At 50.0% G+C, this 25,398-nt stretch overlaps 1 protein-coding gene and 1 pseudogene across 3 annotated transcripts in view; both read left to right on the top strand.

Moving 5' to 3' along the window:
* The window catches only part of RBM42 (RNA binding motif protein 42), a 237,994-nt gene that overhangs the window by 71,081 nt on the left and 141,515 nt on the right, over positions 1–25,398 (top strand). Inside the window, exons 4-7 of one of the 2 annotated variants that reach the window (XM_086948711.1) lie at positions 21,236–21,358; positions 21,869–22,326; positions 22,937–23,080; positions 23,197–23,304. In XM_086948711.1, coding sequence (XP_086804837.1) covers positions 21,236–21,358; positions 21,869–22,326; positions 22,937–23,080; positions 23,197–23,304 — 833 coding nt within the window. Of the gene's footprint in view, positions 1–21,232; positions 21,359–21,868; positions 22,327–22,936; positions 23,081–23,196; positions 23,305–25,398 lie in introns of both variants that reach the window. The other variant, XM_086948710.1, reaches the window with a different exon arrangement.
* LOC147668201 (nucleolar complex protein 2 homolog pseudogene) lies at positions 7,676–9,398 on the top strand (annotated as a pseudogene). Its single transcript, XR_015304146.1, has one exon. The product of XR_015304146.1 is annotated as a nucleolar complex protein 2 homolog pseudogene (transcript).

Below are 25,398 nucleotides of genomic sequence, written 5' to 3'. Positions count from 1 at the left end.
GACTTCCCTGGATTTATAGCCAGCCCAGATATGACCTCAAATCGTCTGAAGATATTCGCCAGGGACGAGTGGTCTCCTCGCAGGTTCCGGAGGAACACCAAGATGTCGCCGGCATATATTGAGATCATGTGGTTGGTGCCTTCCACCGGTATGCCGTCCTCCGCAGCTCTATTGCGAAGCGCAATAGCCAGGGGTTCCAACGTCCGCACAAACAATAGTGGCGACAGTGGGCAGCCCTGTCGGGTGCCCCTATGGACTTCATAACTGTCCGATGTGTCTTCCCGTGCGTGCCCTAGCCGTCGGACCTGTGTATAGTAAGCGGATCCATTTTATAAGGGCTTCCGGGAAACCAAAGCGATGCAGGACTTCGAACATGAAAGTCCACGTCAGGGAATCAAACGCCTGACGGAGGTCTAGGGCTATACAGCCAGCGTGTGACAGGTTGTGAGGTGTAGTTGTCATGAGGGCGTGGAGTCGCCTCGAGTTCTGGGAGGTACTCCTCTCTGGGAGGAAGCCACATTGATCAGTATGGATCAGGCCAGGGAGGTGGTGTTGGATCCTCATGGCAATAGCTTTACTAAGGATCTTATACTCCTTGGAGAGCATGGAGAGGGGCCTGTAATTACCTACATCCTGAGTGTCCCTACCGGGTTTCGGGATAGAAATCACCAAGGCCTGCATGGTGGTAGCCGGGAGATGGTCAGCCTCGTACGCGGTGATGTATATTTTCTCCAGGACTGGGGCCAGCACATCAGCATATGTTTGATAAAACTCCCCTGGTAGGCCATCCATGCCCGGGGTTTTGCCCCGGTTAAGTGAGTGGATTGCTATCTTTATTTCCTGCTGTGTTATAGGCCCGGCTAGAGCCGTCTGGATTCCCGGGGCCAGCACTGGGAGCGTCAGTTCTCCCAGGAATTCCGTCATTTCGTCCCTGGCATCTACAGAGGGGGGAGCATAGAGGTTCTCTAGGTGAGTCTTAAATACAGTGTTGATTCCCAGTTGAGTGAGTACCAGGTCACCCGCTGCGTTCCGGATAGACGTTATTGTAGGGCTCTCAGGGGCATCCCGGACCAGCCGGGCAAGCAGAGCAAGGGATCTATCCGCCTCCGACTGTTGTCGTTTCAAATAGGCCCCATAGTCCATCACTCTCAGGGTCTCTAGTAGTTCAGCATGTTCGATATTGCACTGCTGTAAATCAGCTTGTCGGCCAGGGTCCAGCCCTACTGCATTTTCAAGGTCACGCAAGCGCTTCTCCACCTCGCCGCCAGACGGTCTGGGTTTCCCAGAGCTCCGCCGAGATGCTGCCATTGGGAGTTGGGGTTCCACTGGGGTCTGTGTTGAGCCCGACATTGTTCAACATCTTTATGTCCCCCCTGGCGGCAGCGGTGGAGGCTTACGGAGCCCAGATCGTGTCCTATGCCGACGACACACAACTCCTTTTCACATGTGCTAAAGACCAGCCATTTGATGGGGAGAGAATACGGGACTGTCTGGATATGGTCTTTGGCTGGTTCCAGCGGAACAGTCTAAAGGCCAACTCCAGTAAGTCGGAGGTGTTATTCTTCGGCTGTGTCACCGATCCCGAGTGGCGGCAGTGGTGGCCGGCCGCCATGTGTCCTCCGGCACAATCTTCCTTGGTGGCCAAAAATCTTGGCGTTAAGCTTGACAACAAGCTTTCTCTCAGATCGCATGTTCTTGGCCTGGCCGGCACCTGTTTCGGCATTCTGAAAATGCTCCGCAAGTTTCTTCCACTACTTTCTGCGGAGCATAGACGGATTACGGTGCAGGCGCTTATCGGATCCAGGCTAGACTATGCCAATGCCCTTTTCCTAGGTCTTCCAGACTACTTGGTCCAGCGTCTGCAGGTGACACAGAACTCTGCAGCGCGCGCAATCTTTGGTCTGCATAGACGCGCACGGGCATCTGGTCTTCTGTGGACGCTGCATTGGCTCCCGATCCGAAAGCGGATCATGTTCAAATCCTTGACGCTGGTGCATAAAGCTCTGTTTGGCGCAGGATATCTACAGAAGAGATTGGCCTTCTATCGCCCTGCCCGCTCATTGCGTTCGGAATCTCTTTTCACGGCTGTGGTTCCACGCGTGAGGAAGGCCCGGATCGGGGGGCGCTCCTTCAGCCTCAAGGCCTCCCAGCTGTGGAACTCGCTCCCACTGGAACTTCGCAGCACTCCAATTCAGAAGGAATTTGAAGACCTGGCTTTTTAATCTTTCTGTTTAGGTGGATTTTCTTCTGTGTTTCTTCTGGGTTTTTGTTTTTCTTGTTATGTTGTTATACACTGTAGCTGTATGTGGAAAGCGCCGGGACACTCTTTTAGAGTAGCCGAGCGCTATATAAACACATTTTAATATAACATAACATAACCTAGCTTACTATGGATCTCCTGTCTGGCTCCCACCAGGCGGCCTATAGCAGCCCCCCGTATTACAGTTTTCATTGCGTCCCATACCACTAGGTTCGAGGACGCAGAGTCCCAGTTTGTATCGAAGTAACCAGTTAAGGCGTCAACTATATGTGATCGAAACGGGCCATCCGCGAGCAACGCAGGGTTAAGCCTCCAGGTAGGGACAGGTGAGGGCACTCTACCCCAGTGTAGGTCAAGCGCTAGCGGCCGGTGGTCTGAGAACGTTTTAGCAAGGTAATCTGATGTGGCGCATCTAGTCGCGACAGAGTTGGAGCACACAAATCTATCTAGTCTGGTATGCAGGTTGTGTACAGGGGAGTAGCATGAGTATTCTTTATATGTCGGGTGCAGTGTGCGCCAGATGTCAGCCAACCCCCAGCCCTGTAGCCATGTCCCAAACAATTCTGACAGTTTATGTATTCCCGCCGCCTGAAAGGGGGTGTGATCTGTCAAGGGTCACATCTAAGATCATGTTCCAGTCACCTCCCAAGATCCAGGGGACATCCACCCAGTCCGTCAACGCCCGGCCCACTGCAGCTAGGAACTTATCTTGGTCAAAATTCGGGGCATAGATGCTGCCCAACACTACCACCTCCCCGTCCAGGGTGCCTCTCACCAACACATAGCGCCCTTGTTCGTCAGTCCGTCTCTCCAGTTCCACAAATGGAGTACCGTGACGTACCCATATCGTGGCCCCTCTGGAGAAGGCAGAGTAAAAACATTTAACCTTGTGACTAGAGCATTTTGCTAACCGCACCTGTATTGGTAATTAGCAGTAACAGCAACTGGGTGATGAAAGCAAGTTCCTGAATCCTGGCTACTGGCCCAGGGTGGTCAGACCTCATTGCTTAGTTTGAATATTTAATTTCCAATTGGGCTAAAATACTACAACAGGTTTTTCCTCTCTTCTTCTGATACCTGTTCTGTTTGTTTGTGACACTGTAGGACGCTGGCTCTCCATAAAGTGCTATAGGGGACTTCCATGGGGGCCACAATGGCTCCCAGCCTGGCCTGCATCTACGTTGGGCAGTTTGAGGAGCAAGTCATCTATCCTAATAACTACCCCTTCCAGAGTAGTCTCCGACTCTATATAGATGACGTGCTCTGCATCTGGTCAGGCACAGAGGAGAACTTGCTCAAATTTCTGAGTTGGCTCAATGAACAGGATGCTAATCTTAAATTTACCTCGACCTATGATAGACACAAGGCTGTATATCTGGATTTAGATATTGAATACAGAGACCGCATGATCAATACCTGTGTACACCAGAAGCCCACGGACAGGAACTCTCTTCTCTCGTATGAGTCTTTCCACCCCAGGGCGTTGAGACACAACCTGCCCGTGGGGCAGTTTTTGAGATACAGGTGCAATTGCTCCTCTAAAAACACTTTTTTGGATCAATCAGAAGAACTGGCCATCAAACTTACAAATCTGAATTACCCCAAAAAAGTTGTTAAACAAGCTAAAAAGAGAGCTGTTAATACACCAAGAAGTGCCCTTCTGGAGAAAGTTGTTAAACAAAAAGAGGAATGTGTACCGGTGGTTATGACATATGACCCGATGGCTACTAAAATAAGACAATCCATTCGGAAACATTGGTACTTGCTATCGAACAATGAGTTTCAAATGCCGCCACCCAGATTCGCGTTCAGAAGAGCGTGTAATCTTAAAGACAAACTTGTACACTCTTGTGCATCTGCAGAAGGAACCACTTCAAACTCTACAGTTCCTAAGGGTCATTACCCATGTGGTACCTGTTCCGTCTGCCCTCTCACCAAGAAGAGCACTAGTGTGTCGCTGACATCAGGGAAGGAATGGTTCCTTAACCAATTCAGCAATTGTAACTCTAACCAGGTGTTGTACAGACTTAAGTGCCAATGTGGTCTACACTACATAGGATTGACATCACGGAAAATCTAAGTCAGAGTACAAGAACATTTAAGTACTATAAGGGCAGGCAAACTAACAACTAAATTAGTACAACATTGCTTCAATGAGAAACACACATTTACCTGGACAGTGCTAGAAAAGGTGAAAGGGACTCCACAGAACATAGAGAGCATCTTGCTCTCAAAGGAGGCACAATGGATGTACAGCGAGAAGACAGATCAATGGGGTCTTAATGAAATTATTGAATGGAATAGGATTAAACTATGAACTATGTAGCCCCATATAAGGAGAAGGTGCAACATCTACCCCTTGCTTTAGTAAGATCTTTTCTGCCCCGTCTGATGAGATTTGAGGAAAGTAGTTGTCCTTTAAGCACACACCACATATGTTCTGGTTTATGCTTGCAAAGTTTGCTGTCTATATTGGTGTGGAATGATGCAGAAATGCTAGCCTCAATAAGTTGAGGCATATATTTCGAATCCTGCCGAGTGTTGCATTTTAATCGAGCATGTGATACCATGCTGACACCTGACTCTTCATTTTGACTAGGCTAAGATGGCCGCTATTTCCAATTTTGGGTCCTATGTTTGTGCCCTGTTTGAATGCACCGTGGATCTGCATATGAGGGTATAATTCCTAATTTCGGTGTATTTGGTGAGGTTTGACACGTTATTTACGGTGCCGGTTAAGTCGACCGTTCCAAGATGGCCGCCAATGTAGTTGCCGCCTCACGTGACTTGTTGCAGTGGGTGTGTTCTGACGCGACTTCCCATTTCACTGAGATTTGGGAACACACAGTGAGAAGGAGACAAAGCGCTCATTACTTGAGCTGACGGTGAGAAGTATCGGGCGGGATTTAGACTTTTTGATACTCAGTCCCAAAGGGTGTTTGGCCTATTTTTTAGTCTATCGCCGGTACGATGGGCAGGGAGCAAGATTAATCCCTGTGAATAGGTGTGGCTTCGCTACACCGGACGCGATGGTTGGCGTCTGTTGCTGTAACTGTAGGGACCTGACAGGGGCATCCCTTCCTTTCGCCTGAATATGCTAATGTCGGCGGGGGAACATTTGAATATATGATTGATACGTGTTAAGTTACACCAGCACGACTGGCCGTTCAGTATGGACGGGTGGCAGTTGTCGATAGTTTGAATGTGGGGTTATTAGCTACTTACCAAGAGACACAGTTTGTATGGTTGTTCCCTTACAACAGCATGAATGGGTGTTTGCTTAGTTCCTTAACAACGAGATATGCATACAAATATCCGCAGAATGTTCGAACTCGCTTTTGTTTTGTTTTATACCTTCAGAATGCTTAAAGCTGAGTGAAGGCAGAGACTCACGGTTGGAGTACTACTTCTGCATCTCTCCCTACCCCCAGGCGGCTGGTATGAGCAAACAGGCTGCCTCTGGGTAAATAATGTTCACACATGTCTCCATATCTATACGGCAATGTACGGGTGTGTTTACATACTACTCCTTTTATGTGCCTGTTTCCTTGGCAGTTAAACACAGAACAAGTGTCCAAGAGTGGAGTGGCAGCACACAGTGCAGCCCTGATGAATCTGCCAAAATTGTTGTGGCAGTGAAACATGTCGGCATTGGCAATAGGTAATGGTATGCATGAATAGCTACCAGCCTTTTTATCTTGACAGCAGACATTCATGTCCCTATGAATAAAGTTTTTGAAGGGAATTGGATGCTGTGTTTTATGCACTTTTTCATGTTGTGTGTTCGTCACTAGCAGATGTATTCTGCTTCCACTGTTTGTTACACGTTTTGGTTGTTTGTTTTGTACACTATCTTTCTTCTTTCTTTGAGAATAGAGTGACCACCGATGATGAGACAGGGGCTTGTCTGGAAATTACATACCAGTTAACCCGTTGGTGATGTTTCCGTGAGGTGTCATTAGTTTCTCGCACATTTTTTTCTAAGTTGAACCTGGTCCAACACTGACTGTGTGGGCACCTGATACTGACTTGGATGTTTCAGACAGCGTGTTGTTCTGTGTATCTGTCAAGGAAGATTGGCCTTTTTTTGTCTGAATTTGGAAACTTTTGGGCGAAGTGCAGAGAATTCTTCCCCTCAGAAATTGCGGGGTTGTATAATAGTTATCAGTACATTTAGACTGGTCTATTATTTAGTAACTGACACAAGTGTTCGTCGTGTGACAGGGTTTTTTGTTGTTGGTTCTCTATATAGTGCACTAAAACGAGGTACACTGTGTAGAGAGTCCAGGCAAACCTTATTGGTTTACAGAGTTGTGGTATAGTGGGTGAGTAGTTTAGGCTTCTGAGAGAGTAGTGCTAAGCATTTGTTGTACTCGCAGAGACAATAAATGAGTTACACTCCAGAATAAATCCAAGACCAATTTAGACAACATGTATTTTTATATAAAGTTCAAGACCAAGAACTTGGGTATCAGGTAAGTACTTTTCAAATTATTGATTTTCACAGATGCATAAATTGGTCACTTAAATGCGTCTTTACGCGGTAATGCTTTCATATGGGAAAAGGGCATATACTGCATACAGTTAATTGCAAAATGTTTCTTTGGGTCCGCGTCGTATATTGACTTGCTAGGGGGCTAAGGTCCAGAGAACCAGCAGCAGTTAGTCTTTACATGCCCTCAAGTGTCCGAGTGCCCACCCCTACACCAAAGCGGTGGAGGCACCTAGAAACAGGCAGCAGAGGTGGACTTGGGGTAAAGACCGAGAGCTCTCAATGGGGTTTGTGAGAAACCTGGGAGCAAGGAAGCACTGTCTCTTCTCTGGAACCCAAGCTGGGGCGCTTGGGTGTAGAATGATTAGGTCAGCAGGGATTGTTCGTCACAGCTGCTCACATTGTTGGTCTCGCAGGTTGAGGGGACAAAAACAGGACAGCTGGGCCACTCTTGAAGTAGGTCTCTGCGGAGCCGATGTCCCTCCATGGCTTCTCGATTTTGGCATCCGGATTGGACTCAAACAGACTTTGATTGCTGCAAAGGGTCCTGTACCCCTGGCATTGTTGCTGTGCGGCTCCGTTTCGTCCTGGCATCTTCTCATTTGATGGGGAGATGGGTCTGACTTCCTGGAGTATGACGACCTTCCTGGGCGGCTGCTACATCGTTGGGACCAGGGATCGGCAGAACGGTGGACCGTACTGTGCTGTTAAGTGCTTGCAAGCTACAGAGGCGTAGCTCCTCTACTCCAAGGGAGATTGCTGCAATTTGTGAAGTGCTGGCAGTCCACCTGGCTTCTTTGCAGATGCGCAGCAGCAGGACAAGTCGGTTTGTTGTGATGGTCGGGACAATTGCAGGCAGGGTTTGTCACCAAAAAGACAGCCAGTTCTCCCTTCTTCTTTTTCCTCTTGTGCCCGTCGAATAGGAGTTCTTGGTGTCTGGATTGCCACCTAATTACTCAATTTAGGGGCATTAAGGCTACTTACCTTTGGGGTACCTACACCCCAATATGACCACTTCCTGTGGGGAATAGGCCTAACCCTGACCCAGTGTATCTAATTTCACCAAAGACTAAGGTGGTGGAATTCTACTTTTCGTGTTGACAGGTAGCCCACCTTAGGGTTGTAACTAGTGTGATAGTGAACACTCCTCCTGACCAATTTTCCCGCCTGTCCTGATGTCCGATGGACCCTGGGCATTTACCTTGTCTGGGGAAAACAGAGGTCGCATATCAAAGGCATCAGGGGTCTCTGAAGTCTCCTGCCTTGATATGCTAATTAGCTAGCCATCCTGCTTAGAGGAGGTAACACTACCTCCAGCCAACTCGTGCATTGCTTCTGCCTTCAGAGAGCATAGTTTCTCACCTGCAGGCGGGGTCAGAAACCTGTCTGTGGTGGCAAGCTGATCTACACCTCTAAGGTGCCCTTTGGGTGCATATCTTAAGTCCATACTGATGCCAGTAGTGGATTTATAAAGACAAGGTGTTTGATACCAAATGCCATATGTTTCTATGAAGCTATCAACTAGCTTGGGAACTCATAATGGCCAGTGCCCAGTACTTGTACTTAAGATGGCTTCAGCAGGAAAAGAAGCATGGCGGCACCAGGCAGTAAGAGGAAACTAGTTGACCTAAGCGCGGATGAGTTTCTAACCACTGGGTTTGACTGTGAAGCTGACAGGGAGTCTGAGGAAGATGAGGGCCCGGCTATCGCCACGAACATTGGTAATGCAGAGAAAAATGGGCTAGCACTCAAGAAAAAGAAGAAAACTGTAAAAACTGTGGAAAAGAAGCTGAAGCCCAAAGGTCGAGCTTCTGAACACAAGGACTAGCTGTCCCACCTCCGAGAGAAGGATCCTGAGTTTTACAAGTTCCTCGAGGACAACGACCGCACACTACTAAACTTCGATAATTCGGACAGTTCAGATGAGGAGAGCGGTGCACACAGGTTTCCTGACCAATTGGAGGAAGCTGACGATGATGATGATGATGATGACGAAGATGAATCTGCCGCCCCCAAAAGCAAAAAAGCTGAACTTGTAGTAGTAACCCTTAAAATGGTGGATAGCTGAAAAGAAGCAGCAAAGCATGATATCCGACCGCAACTGTTTCATGAGATCGCCCAGCCATTTAAAGCAGCCGCGGCAACAACCGTGGGTAGCAACGAGGGCGAGAACCTTCAAAGTTTACGGTTGCTGACAGTGCAGTGTTCAACACTTTTGTGTCCTTCTGCATACGCAACCTGTTTGTGCTGCTGGAGAAGAAGCTGCAGCTGAAACCGGCCAAGGGGAAGACCAAGATGGTGGCACCGTCTAGCAGCCCGCTATGGGGGCGGTTGCGGCTGCACATCAAGATGTATCTGAGCACTGTGGTTTGGCTACTGTCCTGCATCTCAGAAACATCAGTCTGAGCAGCTGTTCTCCAGCATGTGAATGCAACAGTCCCATATTACCTGTACTTCCCAAACCAGACCCGAATGCTACTGAAGCAATCAATCACCCCCTGGAGCACGGGGGAGGAAACATTCCGGGTGCTCGCCTTCCTGATCCTGAACAAGATCTGCCGGCAGAAGCAGCAGCTGTACTTGAACCCAGTGCTAAAGGTTGACACCTCCCGCCGTTGCCAGCATTCGGACTTGGAGACCAAATAATAGCGCCGGTTAGTGCTCGCGAGACCTGGGACACTGGTCTTCCCTCAGGGTCCCTGATCTGACATCTGCTGCCCCCGACGCGCTTACCGCAGTAGCGGTGAGGCGCGCTTCACAAAAATGTTTAACTTTAACCGCTTAACGGCGTCTGCAATTCCGCCGCAGTGCAGCAGTTTGAGTGGGAGAGGGCTGCGTCGGCCAACGGACGTGCCGACGGGCGCAGCAAAAGGGTTAATTCAACTTGGATTCCTGACCCAAAAATGACGACTCCTCGAGGCCAGTTGCACCCGAGCGCTGTCTGCTGACCGGCAAGCGCCCGTGAGTCCGGGGATGGGGTTCTACCTCCAACGCGCCGACCGCAGTAGCTGCGAGCTGCCCTTCACTAAATCTTAATCTCAACTTAAAATAAACTGAGTGGGAGGCGATCCTGAGGAGCCCTGCATGACCCTAAAATGGTGGCTATCTCTTCCTCGTGAGGCCACATCATAGGGTCTTCCCCTAACTACAGTGAAGAGACAACAGCAGCTCCAGGTGGGTCCCAGGATCTGTCCTACTACCTGCGGGATAACCACAGCAGTGGGGACATGTGGAGACAGTCATTTCATTCTCAACCTATTTGTTTGAAATAGCAACAACAGCTCAGGCCTCAAGGGAAGTCCTTGTTTAGCATCGCAAGCTACTGAGTGGGATACCAGAGGTCCCCCGCCTGATCCTATTATGGTGTCTGTCTGTCCCCTTTGCAGCTATAATGCAAAATTACTCCCCTCCTCTGGAGGCAAGCGGACACGGACTCTGGCCTCAAGCTGCTCCATTACCCAACAAACACACTCCCTCCCCTCAAGTGAAAGACTAAAATGGGAACCGGCTGTTTCTAACTCCAAGGTCCGAATCCCTTGCCTGACCCCAAGATGGCTCCCACAGTAATCCCTACCAGGTCGTGCTGCTCCTCTGAGGAAAAAAAAACAGACTTCGACCAGACCTAGAACACATCCCCATCCGGCCTACCCTTCAGAATACCGAATCTGTAACCTACCTCTGACCGTGGAGACCTAGCTTTTTGGCCGATGCCCGGTGGAGCTACTTGATAGCTATAGAGGAGATGGACTGTGGAATACCCCTTCGGCCGTCACCTACCCAGCTGGACATTGGTCAAACCATACTTTGTCTCTCCATCGTACTCTCCCTCCTACCCATTCACTCCACCCACTTTCCCCTTTATGCTCCATTTATCTCTACTCTTTGCTCTGTAACTGTTTTCTCATTGAGACCTAGCCGCTTGAATGATGCCTGATGGAGCTACCTTCCTTTCTCCCTCCTACACCTTTACCCCACCCCCTTTCCCTTCTAAGCTCCATTTATTTTGTCTTCTGACGCTCTTGAAATGTTTTCTTGTAACTGATGTAATTTGTAACTGATGTAATTTTGTGGAACCTTATGTAAAGCGCTCTAATACCTCCGGGTCTAGCCAGCGCTATCTAAAGCTCAAATAAATAAATGGCTTCCATGTTTACTTGTGCTATCTGGTAATTGAACAAGGCCGCGCAGGAGCTTATCTGCTCATGTGATATGACCACACATGTGACATAATGCACCATACCATAGGGCTGTAAGGCCTGCTGTAGGGATGGCTTGCATATATTGCAGGCAGGGTCTGGGGACATGGCACACCTGGTGTGTGCCATGTTGTGTTTTAACTTTTGTCTGCACCCCTTTACACAGCCTCCAATGGCAGTCTGTAAGAGTTTGGTAGTGGGTCTCTTTGGGTGGCACAATCCATGCTGCTGCCCTTAGTGACCCCCTTTAGTACCCATGCCCTAGGTACCAGTTGTACCAGTGAGTAGGGACTTACAGGGGTGTAAAAGGTCTTGCCAATTGTGGATGTTTTTTGGGAAAGAACGCCGGTTAGCAGGATCCGAGTGCACTTCAGTCAAAGTTGCATAAAAGACAAGGCAATAAATGAGGGTGACCATGCCAAAAAAGGGCACTTTCCTACAGACAGGCCCCAATATTCATGCTTTATTTCACATTAAAGATGGTGTAATGCCACCAATGTGGAAGGTACTACTGTAAATTAACAATATAGTCAATAGAACCATAGTGCGACCATGGTGTCTCTTACTCAACATACCATGGCTACTTCCAGTGCTTAAACCTTAATTATCAATCCCAAGTTATTTTTGTGCACCACTGTAGTTGGATCCCTGGTCTTTGATCCTTAATACAATTAGATTTTTGATGCACCAGATCACTGGGTGGTGTTCAACATTGCACTACCTGTTCCTGTTGAGTTTTTACTCTTCATTCTTTTTTTTATCACATTTTCACAATGTAGTAGATCATCTAATACATCACGAATGAAAGCCTTTTTCCATTCTTCTTTGGTTAAAAGTTATATCTAAAAGAGACACGTTAGTGATAGATTCCTTACCATAGAATATCCCCAGGCGTCAGACTGGATCTGGAAAGTTTTTCATCAGCAATACCCCTGGGCGTCAGTAGGTGGCGTCGTGCGGCTCCGAGTCCGTCGTTGGCGCCATAAGCGCCGAGATGACGTCACAGAGACTACTTAGGCGCCACACATGCACGCCGACGTCAGTTCTTTTTTTTTCCGCGCCAGCAAGCGCAGATCCGGTAACTTTTTAACTAACTTTTTTGAGACTTTTGTCTTTACTTCTTTGAGTATTTGACTCCTGGTGCCACGTAGGCATGCCTGGGTTTAAATCCTGCGGGGCCTGTCGCTGTACGATGTCGGTGGCCGACCCCCATGGCATCTGTCTGTACTGTCTGGAGCATGACCATGACTCCTGGTCATGTTACGACTGTCTGGCCATGGCTCCAAAGGCTTTGCGGGAGCGCTCCCGAAAGCTGCTGGAGGCCAGGCAGTCGTCTCTGTGCCATTCGAGGTCCAGGGGTCGCTCAAAGGAACAGACCGAGGAGCCATCATCATCGCTCCTCAGGGTCAAAGTCTTCACCCTCGGAATCGGGTAAGAGACGTCCCAAGAAAAAGTTGAAGAAGCATTTTCGCTCTCCGATTTCCCCTGGCGGTCTTCGGACGCGGGTAAGGGGGCCAGGGATCCTTCCCCTGCGGCTCCGTTGGAGCCTGGTAGTCATGCGGCCTACCCACCTTATCCGGGTCCGTCGGCGACTCTGGCCCAGGCAGGTGCAAGAGTTTCTTGCCGCCATGGACCGCCTGTTCAGGCCTAGAGCTCCCGCCGGTGTGTCTTCCGGGCCCCGCGGTCCCTTTTGCGGGCCCTTGCTTGCCTCCAGCGCCGCAAGCTCCTCCACCATTGTCTTTGGCCCCAGCGCCCCCTGCGGCTTCGTTCCCGGTGCCGCCGTGGGTTCCGTTTGTTCCACCGCTGCCCTTGCCTGAACTCCTGGGTAATTTTGCTCCTGTTTGGGACTCTAATTGGGACATGGAACCGGATCAGCGCCTTTCCGGCCCTTTCCCGGCGCCGTTGGAGCACTCGTTTTCCCCTGTGCTTCCCTTGCTGCTCCTGCCTGTACCACGGGCTGTGGAGCGCAAGGGGATTACTGGGAGGGGTCGGAAGACCCTCTTGCACAGCAGTGTGAGTCTGACAATGAGTGGGTGGAAGACTGAGGACGTAGACACCCTTGACCTCTCCTCTGAGCCTGGTTTTATGTCTCCTCCCACCATCATGGAGGAGGGCACCACTATACTATGGTTCTCCGTAGAGCAGCTCTTGCCCTTGACCTTGATCTGACTACTGTCACTCACAAGACCAACCTCCTTACTGAGGTGCTTCAGCCAGCGGCAAGTTCAATGGAACCTCTGCTCCCGTTTAATGAGGCATTGGCGGATGTTTTGATAGGCACTGGGTCTAGGCCAGCCACGAGTTCCTGTGGATAAGAACGTGGCCAGGCGTCATTGCGCGGCACCGGGTGACCCGGCCTTTATGACAAATCATCCCACTCCGGAGAACCTGGTCATTCAGGCCTCCACTTCTCCGATTGCGTTCCCTACCGCCCCGATGGATAAGGAATCAAAAAAGCTGGAGCAGTGTGGCAAGAGGCTATTTACCTCTGCCAGCTTGGGGCTGCGGTCAGTCAACACCGCATGCCTTTTGGACCGCTACTCTCACGCTGTGTGGGACACGGTGGCGCAGACACTGCCCCAGTGTTCGGAGGAGGTTCGGGCTGTACTTTCCACCACACGCCGGCCACGTCTACCTTTCGTGGCCACGGAAGAACGCACCTGCCTGCTCGTTCAGTCAGAAGCCTGCGCAGAACCAAACTCAGCGCTGCCGTGGGCGTGGAGGCCACCGTGGCGGCACAGGAGGCCAGCGTGCGGGTCAATCTACTTCCGCTCCCGCAGCATCCGCCTTAAAGCGTTCATAGTCTGAGCTTTGAGGTGCACCCCACGCCAGTGGGCGGCAGGATTTGTCATCACCTCTCACACTGGCGTTCTGTCACTTCCGACAGGTGGGTGCTGCAACTCGTCCGGAGGGGTTACTCCCTCCCCTTCTAGTCTACCCCCCCAGCCATGCCACCTCAGTTCCACCGCATGTCGGGGGATCACTTTGCGCTTCTCCAACAGGAAGTCATGGCCCTCTTGGCCAAGGGGGCCATTGAGCGCGTTCCTGGGCCAGAAGTAGGATGTGGTTGTTATTCCCATTACTTTCTGGTCCCCAAGAAGTACAAAGGGGGCTTGCGCCCCATCTGGAACGTCAATCGCTTCCTTTGGAAGGAGAAGTTCAAGATGTTGACTCTGGCTCAGGTCTTAACTGCCCTGGAGACTGGATGGTAGCTTTGGACTTGCAGGATGCACATTTTCACATCCCCGTCCTGCCGGCCCAACTGCGTTACCTGCGGTTCATGGTAGGCCAGGAGCATTTTCAGTTTGTCGTGCTCCCCTTCGGACTTCCAAGCGCCCCTCGGGTGTTCACGAAAGTGATGGCGGTAGTCGCAGCTCACCTGCGCAGGTCAGGGGTGTCAGTCTTCCTCTACCTCGATGACTGGTTGTTGGAGGCGGGCTCTCCCCAAGCAGTTGTCACCCACCTTCAGACTACAGCCGACCTCCTGCATTTGCTGGGGTTCTCCATCAACGTGCCGAAGTCGCACCTGAGTCCCTCTCAGAAGCTCCCCTTCATCAGAGCGGTTTCTGGATTCGACACGGGTTTATCCTCTCGAGCATAGAGTCCGGGATATTCAGGCTGTGATTACTGTCTTTCAACCTCTATCCCGGGTTTCAGTCAGGATGACCATCTGGCTACTGGGCCTGATGGCCTCCTGCATCCTGCTAGTGCAACATGCCAGATGGCATATGCGGGCTCTGCAGCGAGACCTGAAGTTTCAGTGGGCGCAGCATCAGGACAACCTGTCTGATCATGTCCAGATCTCTGAGGGCACTGCACGACAATTGCAACAGTAGTGACGGTTGCGTCCCTCCAGGGATGGGGAGGCCACTTGGGAGAGGCGGAGATCAGAGGCCTCTGGTCTCCGGGGAAGTGTGGTAAATGGTGTTCACGGACAACACCACCGCCATGTGGTATTGTAACAAACAGGGCGGGGTGGGGTCCTTGACCCTATGTCAGGAGGCTCTGCACCTCTGGACATGGCTGGAACATCACGGCATTACCCTGGTGGTTCAACACCTGGCAGGTTCTCTGAACGCCAGGGCGGACTAACACGGGCGCCGGTGCTTGATGGATCACAAATGGCGTCTGACCTCGGACGTGGTGCAAGGTCTCTTTCAGCAGTGGGGAGAGCCTTGGTTAGATCTATTCGCCACCGACGAGAACGCGCAATGTCATCAGTTCTGCTAGTTGGAATTTCCAAAGCGACACTCGCTCGGCGACGCTTTTCGTCGTGAGTGAAGTTGCTGTCTATTGTACGCCTTTCCGCCTAAACCACTCCTGTCCAGAGTGCTGAAGAAGATTTGGCGCTACAGGGCCCAAGTCATTCTTGTGGCTCCGGATTGGGCACAAAGATACTGGTATCCCGAGCTACTCAGCATGTCAATCGATTCCCCCAATCAGACTGCCTCTTCGGGAGGATCTTCTGTCACAGCAGCAGGGGACAGTCCTCCACCCGAACCTGTCCAGCCTCCACCTCCATGCGTGGAGACTGAGCGGCGACAGATGACCGCTTTCGATCTTCCTCCCGAAGTCTGTGATATCATTTTGGCAGCCAGGTGTCCCTCCACTAAAATGGTATATGCCTGCAGGTGGAACAAGTTTGTGGCATGGTGCACAGCAATTTCTGTGGATCCCCTTTCTGCCCCTCTTTCCGAAGTACTTCTGTTCCTTCTTTCTTTGGCCCAGCAGGGTTCTGCTCTGGGCACTATCAAAGGTTATCTTTCGGCCATCTCCGCCTTTCTACGGCTTCCAGATCAGCCTTCTCTTTTCAAGTCTCCGCTTGTCAACCGTTTCCTGAAAGGCATTAAGGACACGTTTCCTCCCGTGCCATTCATTATGCCTCAATGGGACTTAAACCTTGTTTTGACATATCTGATGTGGTCTCCCTTCGAGCCCCTTCATAACTGGCCTTTGCGTCTTCTCACTCTCAAGACGGCTTTCCTGGTAGCTATCACCTCTGCCAGAAGAGTGAGTGAACTCCAGGCTCTTTCTTCCAAGCCTCCTTTCCTTTCTGTTCATCCGGACAAGGTGGTTTTTAGGACCTGTCCTTCTTTCTTGCCAAAGGTTGTCACGCCCTTCCACATCGGGCAGACAATCACTTTGCCCACCTTCTTTCCGCCTCTGCATCCTTCAAACAAGCATTTACAATGCAATGGTTTTGCCTTTGTTAAAGTTAGAGCTATTGGCATTGCTCTTGACATTATTTTTATTTATGTTTTTTTTAACATAAATAAATGGCATTGTCATTTACAATGCCACTAGCTTTCTCTCGCAAATGACACACACAAACACACACCCCCACACAGAGCCCCCCACACACAGCTACACAGAGCCCCCCACACACACAGCCACACAGAGCCCCCCACACACACAGCCACACAAAGCTTCCTACACACACAGCCACACAGAGCCCTCCACACACGCCCACACAGCACAAGCAGGCAACAGGGGCACACGGAGGCACAAGCAGGCAACAGGGGCACACAGAGGCACAAGCAGGCAACAGGGGCACACAGAGGCACAAGCAGGCAACAGGGGCACACAGAGGCACAAGCAGGCAACAGGGGCACACGCAACAGGGGCACGAAAACGGAGGCACAAGCAGGCAACAGGGGCACGAAAACGGAGGCACAAGCAGGCAACAGGGGCACGAAAACGGAGGCACAAGCAGGCAACAGGGGCACGAAAACGGAGGCACAAGCAGGCAACAGGGGCACCCAGAGGCACAAGCAGGCAATAGGGGCACACAGAGGCACAAGCAGGCAATAGGGGCACACAGAGGCACAAGCAGGCAACAGGGGCACAAGCAGGCAACAGGGGCACGAAAACAGGCACAATCAGGCAACAGGGGCACGAAAACTGAGGCACAAGCAGGCAACAGGGGCACACAGGGGCACAAGCAGGCAACAGGGGCACACAGAGGCACAAGCAGGCAACAGGGGCACACAGAGGCACAAGCAGGCAACAGGGGCACACGGAGGCACAAGCAGGCAACAGGGGCACGAAAACTGAGGCACAAGCAGGCAACAGGGGCACGAAAACTGAGGCACCAGCAGGCAACAGGGGCACACGGAGGCACCAGCAGGCAACAGGGGCACACGGAGGCACAAGCAGGCAACAGGGGCACACGGAGGCACAAGCAGGCAACAGGGGCACACGGAGGCACAAGCAGGCAACAGGGGCACACGGAGGCACAAGCAGGCAACAGGGGCACACGGAGGCACAAGCAGGCAACAGGGGCACACGGAGGCACAAGCAGGCAACAGGGGCACACGGAGGCACAAGCAGGCAACAGGGGCACACGGAGGCACAAGCAGGCAACAGGGGCACACGGAGGCACAAGCGGGTTGGGGTTGGAATCTTCATGCATTTTTATGCATAGTTTGTTACCGGTCATTGTCTGATGAGGAGTGGGCACCGCTAACTGTAGTTTATGCCCAAACAGCTCTGGAAAATGCGTGGATGAGAATAAGGGAATACCATAGGATAAAGTGAACTTCAATAATGTGCTGATGTGAGAAATAAGCGAAGAAATAACTCCTTTAAAAAAACACTAAAAGCCCTGGTAGGACCAACACGTGGTTGACAGCTGCATTTCCCTGCCAAATACTAATAAAGAGCGAGCCAGGTAATTGGATTCCTAGTCAAACCCCATAAGTAAACATTAACACTGTGTGTTTAGCAATCACAAGTAGTTATTTCTTTCTCATGAGAGTTCTTTAAAGAAAATCGCAGAGGACACAGTATTTGTCACGCACAGAGCTGAAAATGCGTTGTTATGAAAGAGTAACACCAGGCAGGCGCAGGAAAGATAGCAACAACAAAAAAATTAAATAAAAAAACCATAGGAGCGGTTTAATCCGGGCAACTCATACAGAGAGAAACAAAAGCCTGTTCGCCTGGGCAGAGACGATAAAGTCCAAAGCAAGGGCTTATGTGTGTGTAGGTTCAATGAAACAAGCGCCTTGAGAAGTTGGGAAATGTGTGTTCGGCTCTAGTTGGAGTCACCCACCCCACTGCAAACAACTCTGGAGGGCCGGGGGAGGGCTGCTGTCTGTCTGTGAGGAGAGAGGTCACATGACAAGAGCCAGAGACACAAAGGCCCGTCCGAGACTCCAAGGAGGGAGGGAGCGGGGCTGGCAAAGGTGCAGGCAGAGGGCACGCTTCTCTCTGCCGCCTGCCTGAGAGTTATGAACACCGCAGCACGTGACCAGCTAGCTCCATATTTGAATATATATCTTCAGCACCAGACAGGTGTCTGAGGGAAATAATTCACCTGTAGAAATAAAACGTAAGGGGGAGCGGGCAAGATGGCTGGGAACTCCGCGCGTTTCTGAATTTACTTCCGTTGCACTGAGGGGCATTTTGTGAGGCAGAAGGGAAAAGATGTAAGTGTTCACCGAAAGTAGAAATGTGGCACTTAAGTAGGAAGACTGCCTTTATAAACATGGAGGGGAGTTTTTAGCAAACTCAGAGATGCCTACTCGCCTCCGTCCGAAACAAAAGACGTGGCAAAGAGAAACTAAACCAGTGGCCACCCAATTCAGTGCAGTTTGAGTAACTTGAGGGGAAAAGGCGCTATTTTATTAAAAAGCAGTCCCCACAGCAAGTTCTGTCTAACACTCCAGGAGCACAAAGCCTGTGTCTCTAAAGTAGGGTTCGCACCCCTCACTGACAGCGTCCAGCGCCGTGTCCGTCAAGCTCCAGACCCGGTGACCACCCCCTCCCCCAGCCCCGTTCCTTCCTTACCTTCAGCCGTCATCGGATGACCCGCTTCCGATGTGTTGGCAAAACCAAACTCCAAGCTGGCGAGTGAGTGTTTACAGGTGGCTGCAGAATGTGCGGAGCCGGGGCATAACGTGGACACAATAATCTACCGCCACAACCTGTCTCCACATTCAAACACTCCGAGCAGCGGGCGGCGCGCAAATCCCGGCACTGGACTCCCGGGAATGGAGCCAGGACGACGCAGCTGGCTGACCGGGGCCTCCCCGCCCCCTGCTCTTCCCAAACCGAGAGTGCCCCCCGCAATGCTGTTCAAGGGCAGCTCCACGGGCATTTGGCAAATCCTCGCACTCTGTGTGGGGCTAGTGCAAGATTTATAGCTATTTGTCTGCTAAAACTTTCTTTTTATTTTCTTGCCAACAACGTGTCTGTCGCTCTTGTAAGTTGAGGTGGGTTTGGTGCGGAAATAGTTTTTTGCAACTTTACACGAGAAATAAATCCCGAATATAGCCTTTCCCTTTACACGTGAAACAGACGGGGTTATTTTAAGGGAACGCATGTACAGCGAGATTTTATCTCCCTTTGGATTCTGTTTAATTATTACATGTCTTTCATTAGCACTGTATGCGGAGGAAATATATTTTTTGGGGGGGGGGCGGCGAGATGCTGAATGGCATGCGTGGCCTGCAGAATCGTTTATTTTGTTGAACACGAAAAATGTGCCTCCTCTGTCTCTTAAATTAAATATGTATCATCTACTTCAGAGCTTCGTTGGGGCCATGCCCCAGAGTGTTGCTACGTGACCTGCACAGGAGAAACGGCACTGCGGGAACAGGGCGGCCCAGGCAGCTGTAGGGGGGCGGGAACGGGAGCCGAGGGAGCGGTAGGGGGCGGGAACAGGGCCGGGGAGACACGGAGAGCGGGAGAGGGGGTGGGAACCGGCAAACATTTCGCTCACCTTCCGCACCCGACGCTTGAGCAGTGCCTCCGCTGCAAACACTCGCTCCCCAACAGCCGAGAGCTCCATGTCCGTCCCGTTCCCTACAGTGCCGGCAATGCCGGACCAGACACGGGGGCGTTCCCGGCGTCGCGTGACGTCGGCAAAAGCCAAAGAATGTCGGGAACGCCCCCGTGTCTGGTCCGGCATTGACGGACAGGCCCCTCGTCCAATGGCAAGGCTCCGTTTACGGAGCCAGCCAATCAATGACGAGGGCCGAACCAAAGCCACACTACTGTTCTCATCAGGTTTTCGCCTGCGCGAAAAAGCTGCGCAGAAAGCGCAGCTTTCGCCAGGCAAAACCTAAAAAGGGAGAGAGGCTCCACCGTCTGGCCCCAAAACGTGCGCTCTCGTTCTATCTGAAACGAATACAACAGTTCTGGGTGGATAATCAGCTCTTTGTTGCCTACATGGGCGCCAAAAAAGGTTGGGCCTTGCACAAACGGACCATCTCTTGGTGAGTTGTTCTGTGCATCAAAGCATATTACTCGTTGGCTAAGAAGGAGCCCCCTGTGGGGCTGCGTGCCTATTCTACAAGGACGACTGCAGCCACTACTGCCTTGGGACACTGCGTTCCCTTGCAGGACATTTGTCAGGCAGCTACGTGGGCTTCGCTGCACACGTTTACCAAGCATTACTGCTTTCCCAGTCCAGTCCGGAGAGACGGCTTCTTTGGCCGTTCTGTTCTCCGTGACTTTCTGGTGTAATCTTGTTCGCAGACCCACCACCGGGATTGGTATTGCTGGGGTATCTATTGTAAGGTAAGGAATCTATCACTAACGTGTCTCTTTTAGATGCACAAGTTACTACATGTGTAACGATAAATCTGTTAGAGACATTAGTTAGTGATAGATTCCCACCCATCCTCCCCGTTCTGTGAACCGATTTCTAGGATTGTCATCCCTTTCAGGCCCCTAATTTCATTGCACCAGTGGTGGTGCCTAAGTAGTCTCTGTGACGTCATCTCGGCGCTTACGATGCCAGCGACTGACGCGGAGCTGCACGACGCCACCTACCAATGCACAGGGGTACTGCTGACGAAAAACTTTCCGGATCCAGTCTGACGCCTGGGGATATTCTAAGGTAAGGAATCTATCACTAACTAATGTCTCTTACTGATATATCGTTACACAAGTAGTAACTTGTGCTTTATGTATTGTCTATTGACAATTCTGTTGATTTGTTTGTTCTATATTAAAAGGTAGTCATTTGTGGTTTTCCCATCCCAATGCATTGTAAGCAATTCTGTAATTCTTTTCAAGGTGCCAAATTCCTTTCATTTTGATGAGGGGCTTTTTCATTGCCCAAGCAAGTTCACCCCACTGGTGCCCAGTCTGCGCTGATTGAAGATTGCCACTGTACGGTGGCTGAGACACATGCATAGCTTATCTACTGGTTTGTGTTCTAAGCCAACGTTTTATATGCAAATAGACTTTATGTAATATCTTGATAGTTCTGGAAGGATGTTCTCTTTCCTGCAACTGTGTAAGTAGTAATTGAAAATGTTGTTTTCTTTGCAGCAGGCCCACCTCCAAGGCCTCCCAGTCTCAGGCCATCCTTTGTCCCACATGTTTTGCAGCGACCTGTGGAGCAGCAACCTCAAATCATGAGGCCTTCATTTGTGCCACATGTCCTCCAACGACCAGGTTGCTTTCAATGTTGACTACTTGTTCTATTCTTTGAGTGCTTGTGATTTTGTCCTTCCCTTCTTCAGTGCTCTTTTCCAAATCAACATTGGTTAGCTCTTTCCTCAGTTGATTTAAGACATTTTTAGATGTTTCCTCCCACCTTTTCGCTTTCACTCCTCATCTCACTTTATCCAGTGTCCTCATTTCTCGTTAAGATTTATTTCCACCCATAGTATAATTTCTTTCCAGAACCCCTCTCCCACCTCGCGTCCCTTTCTTATCCTTCACTAGAAAGCGGTTAGTGAATATATTTTTCTAATTGCACCATTTTTTCCTGGCCCTCTTTGTAGTTCTCGCTAACCTTTGACACCTTTATTTTTTCCATTATGATGTATGTGGTAGTTGGAGTTATTCATCTGGTTTAATGTGCATTCTCTTTCCTCTTTTGTCCCTTTCGTCTCTGTCTCTCTTGTAAGTCTTTTTTTAGATAACATTTGCATTAATTCTTCTCTTTATCTATTATTCTAGTTGGACCCCGGCATCCTGGGATGCGGCATCCTCTTCCTCATCCACACCAATTACAACATCAACTTCCTCCACCCCCACATCAGCTTCCTCAGCATCCTCATCCACACCAGCATATGCATCCTCATCAAAACCCTTACCCTCCACAGCATGCAATGGGACATCCAATGCAGCATCCAATGCAGCTTCAAATGCAGCATCCTATGCAGCATCCCCATCAGCTTCCCCAACAACATCCACACCAGCTCCCTCCCCAGCATCTCCATCCGCTTCCTCACCAGCTCTCTCACCAGCAACATCCACATCAGCTTTCTCATCCACAGCCTCTGATGTCACATGCAATACCAGGCCCACCACCACCCCCTCCACCCCCACCTCCTCCGTTGATGATGGCCCATACAATGCCCAGGCCTCCAGGCCCACAAATGGGTCCCATGGGACCTATGCGACCAGTCCCACCGGTACGTAGATATACAGTTCCCTTTCATTTTGTTCTATAAATTGTATCAGTAGTTTTGGGGGTGTTTCAGTGTTATCTCTTGAAAAGGTGCTTAACATGTGTTGCCCCCTCAATCTGGGCAATGGAATAATCTACTTGGCACATCCTGTAGCATGAGGTCAGTGTAAGTGGCCGAGTGTGTCTGGATTTTCCTAGCAATAAGACACGATCGTAATTGGGGAGGAAGGTAGACTAGCCATGCTCAGGTATGGAGCCTAGGTAGAAATGGAGAGTTGCATAATTCCCCATTAGTTTTGAGACAGTCAAAGTTGTTATGCATGTTACCACATTGTCTATTGCACATATATAAAAGAGCACTGGCAGTATGCTTGTGAAGACCTTCGCACAGATAAAAGAGATGTTATAGGATAAGTATTCTTAAATCTCAGAGCAACAACAAGAGTATTGGAAAAGGAGAGATTGTTAGTCTCTTAGCTCTAATTCGAGATTGTCATATGACGAGATGTGTGCCTGGAAAACTTCCTGGTCCCACCAAGGAAAGAGTGATACGCCTTCCTGTGTAAAAATGCCTTTGTTTGACTACTTGCTGTTTGTTTTATTTACTTCCATAGGTTGCCCCTGGCAATGCTGTTGGTCCAGTGGCTCCAATGGTTCCGCCTACGCGGGCTGTAATTCAAGCAGCACCAAAAATGAACCAGACAGTGATCCAGGCAGCTCCCACTGTGTATTCTGCTCCTGTGCTGAAAAAGCTGGAGGTAAGGCTTTTGATTGTGTTTATTCCGGTCATGAAGATTATTGTAAGATGTAAAGCATTGGCCTTAAAAAAAGTGTAAAATCTTCATGCTAATAAATCTTTGTCTCTCTTTTTAAGGAAGAGATTCCTGAGCCCCAGCCTATTCCAGAAGAAAAGGAAATCCCTCTTACAGAAGACATGGCGATTGGGCCCATTCTTGTAGAAGTGGACCCTGTACAGCCCGAGGTAAGAATCCATGTAATCAGGTGGGTCTGATCGTCTCGGTTATGATGGATGGAAATGAGTTAGAGAAGTGTCTCCTTGCTTATTTTAGCATGTATCCTTTGTCTTTAGTTGCGCCTAAGTTTGTTAGCATGTTTGTGAATTTGACCTTTATTTTTAGGTGTGGGCGGCAAACTCTGCCCCACCGGCGAGTTCGCAGATTTTTACCCGCTCCGCCTTGAGTGCGGAGTTCTAGAAAAACTCTGCGAACCACAGCGTGGTCAAGTTTTTGTCACGCGTGGCTCACCAGTGTTGGAGAGTGAGAAACATTGAACTCTAGGATGAGTCCCGGCGCAATTTCTCAATGCAGGCGGTCTCGTCAGGTCTCTGCCGTTTGCGCTGAGAAAAAATACTCTAGTGGTTGAAAAAAGCAGTGCTCTCTGGTGCAGCATGTGGTGCTGTTCGCTCTGTAAAGCTTCCAGCGCTAACAATCCGTATAAGCATGCAGTCGTGTCGAAATTCCGCCTCTCGTTGAACCCCACAGAATATCCAGAGTTTTTACCTAACTCCGTAGAATTCCGCTGAGTAAAACTCAGAGTTCTGCCCACCCCTACTTCTTTTTGCTTTCTATTCCCTGTAAATATCCTTCAGATTTAAGATCTGCTGTCTGCTCATCTGATATTTCTAGTGCCTGTACTAAATGGATCAAAGTAGGATCTCATAAAATAAAATTATAAATATGATGAGCTATCATGGCCTGCATTCCTCTGCAGGAGTACCCTAAAAAGCCCAGCTTTAGGCAGCACTGACTGTTTCTTTTCGCCAGAGTTTCAGAGTGGCCGGAAGAGGAGAGCGTGTAGGGGAGATTACTGTGGAAAGGGATATGTAAAATGTACAAGTGTTCCTATTGCATAAGGCAAATATAGATAGCCTCTGATTTGTATTGGTAAGTGAACTAAACATAGCTGTGAAGAAGAAAGGTGATTAGAAATTACACAGACATTCAAGAGCATTGAAGAAATCTGTTTTCTCAGAAGATTGAGAGCTCTCGTCCCTTCAGAATCGCATGGATAGCCTTCACCATACGATTGTACAATACCCAATAGTGAAGTTCAAGATGGAAGTCAAGAGGGCAGGAGGAAGATGCCCATCCCCACAGAGGGATACATCGACGCCCAAGAAAAGACCCACACCGCTTGATACTGATACCTGAAAAGAGACCACTCAACGTCACGAAGAAATAACTAAACCTCAAAGCTGAAATGGGGCCTTTCTTCAAGAGGAAGATCGAGATTGACAACTCTTTGAAAGAATACAAAATTCAGTTCAGACTCTTGTTGCAACCCGCAGCAAAACCTGAACCGGCGGAAGAAGAGGCCCTCTGGTCCATGACAACGTCCACAATGGACAGTGCCAAGAGGGAGTCTTTGAGGCCGAACTTTCAGACGATTGGCCGGATATTGATGTGAACTCAAAGGAGGAGGGTGTCGATTCGTACCCCTCAAAGCCCTCGCTGCCGGATAACATACCAGAGTATAAGGCAGTGGTAAAGCGTGCAGCAAACTCCTACGGCTTGGAGCTGGGTGAACAAGTGAAATCATATTTTCATTTGGAATCACTGCTACCTTCTCAACAAAGGAACCAGTTCCTCCTGATGCTGCCTAGCTTTCTGAACCAAGGTAAGAAGAGCTTTGAAAACCATCAACCGGAAAATTGGCTATTTCTTGCTTCTGAAAATATATGGCCACCCCAAAATGGACCATGTCTACATCAGTGGGCAATGGCAGCGAATGCCATTATCACCACAGCTCGCAAGAGAGTCAACTCACCAGCATCAGGGGGGTCCACCACCTGATGGGATGCAAGCAGGTGGAAATGGTGGACATAAAATGCAACGGCCAGCAGCAGGCAGGGCAATGGAAAATATCAAACCCCAATGATCTCCTCAACACGTGTGCCCACCAACAGTGGCAGGAAATGAAGAGTCTCCTTGAGCACTCCCCTGAGCAGGACCAGAAAAGAAGCAGGGCACTAGTCCATGAGGTTAAGACCATAAGAAATGCATATCAGCCCTGGATGCTGCGTACACCACCAGCAGGCAGCTGTATACAGTAGCCA

The sequence above is a fragment of the Lissotriton vulgaris genome, unplaced genomic scaffold, assembly GCF_964263255.1.
Source record: "Lissotriton vulgaris unplaced genomic scaffold, aLisVul1.2 SCAFFOLD_1177, whole genome shotgun sequence".
NCBI classification, from domain to species: Eukaryota; Metazoa; Chordata; class Amphibia; order Caudata; family Salamandridae; genus Lissotriton; species Lissotriton vulgaris.
Note: the sequence above shows the minus strand (reverse complement) of the source record. Positions and strands in the feature narration are given on the sequence as shown.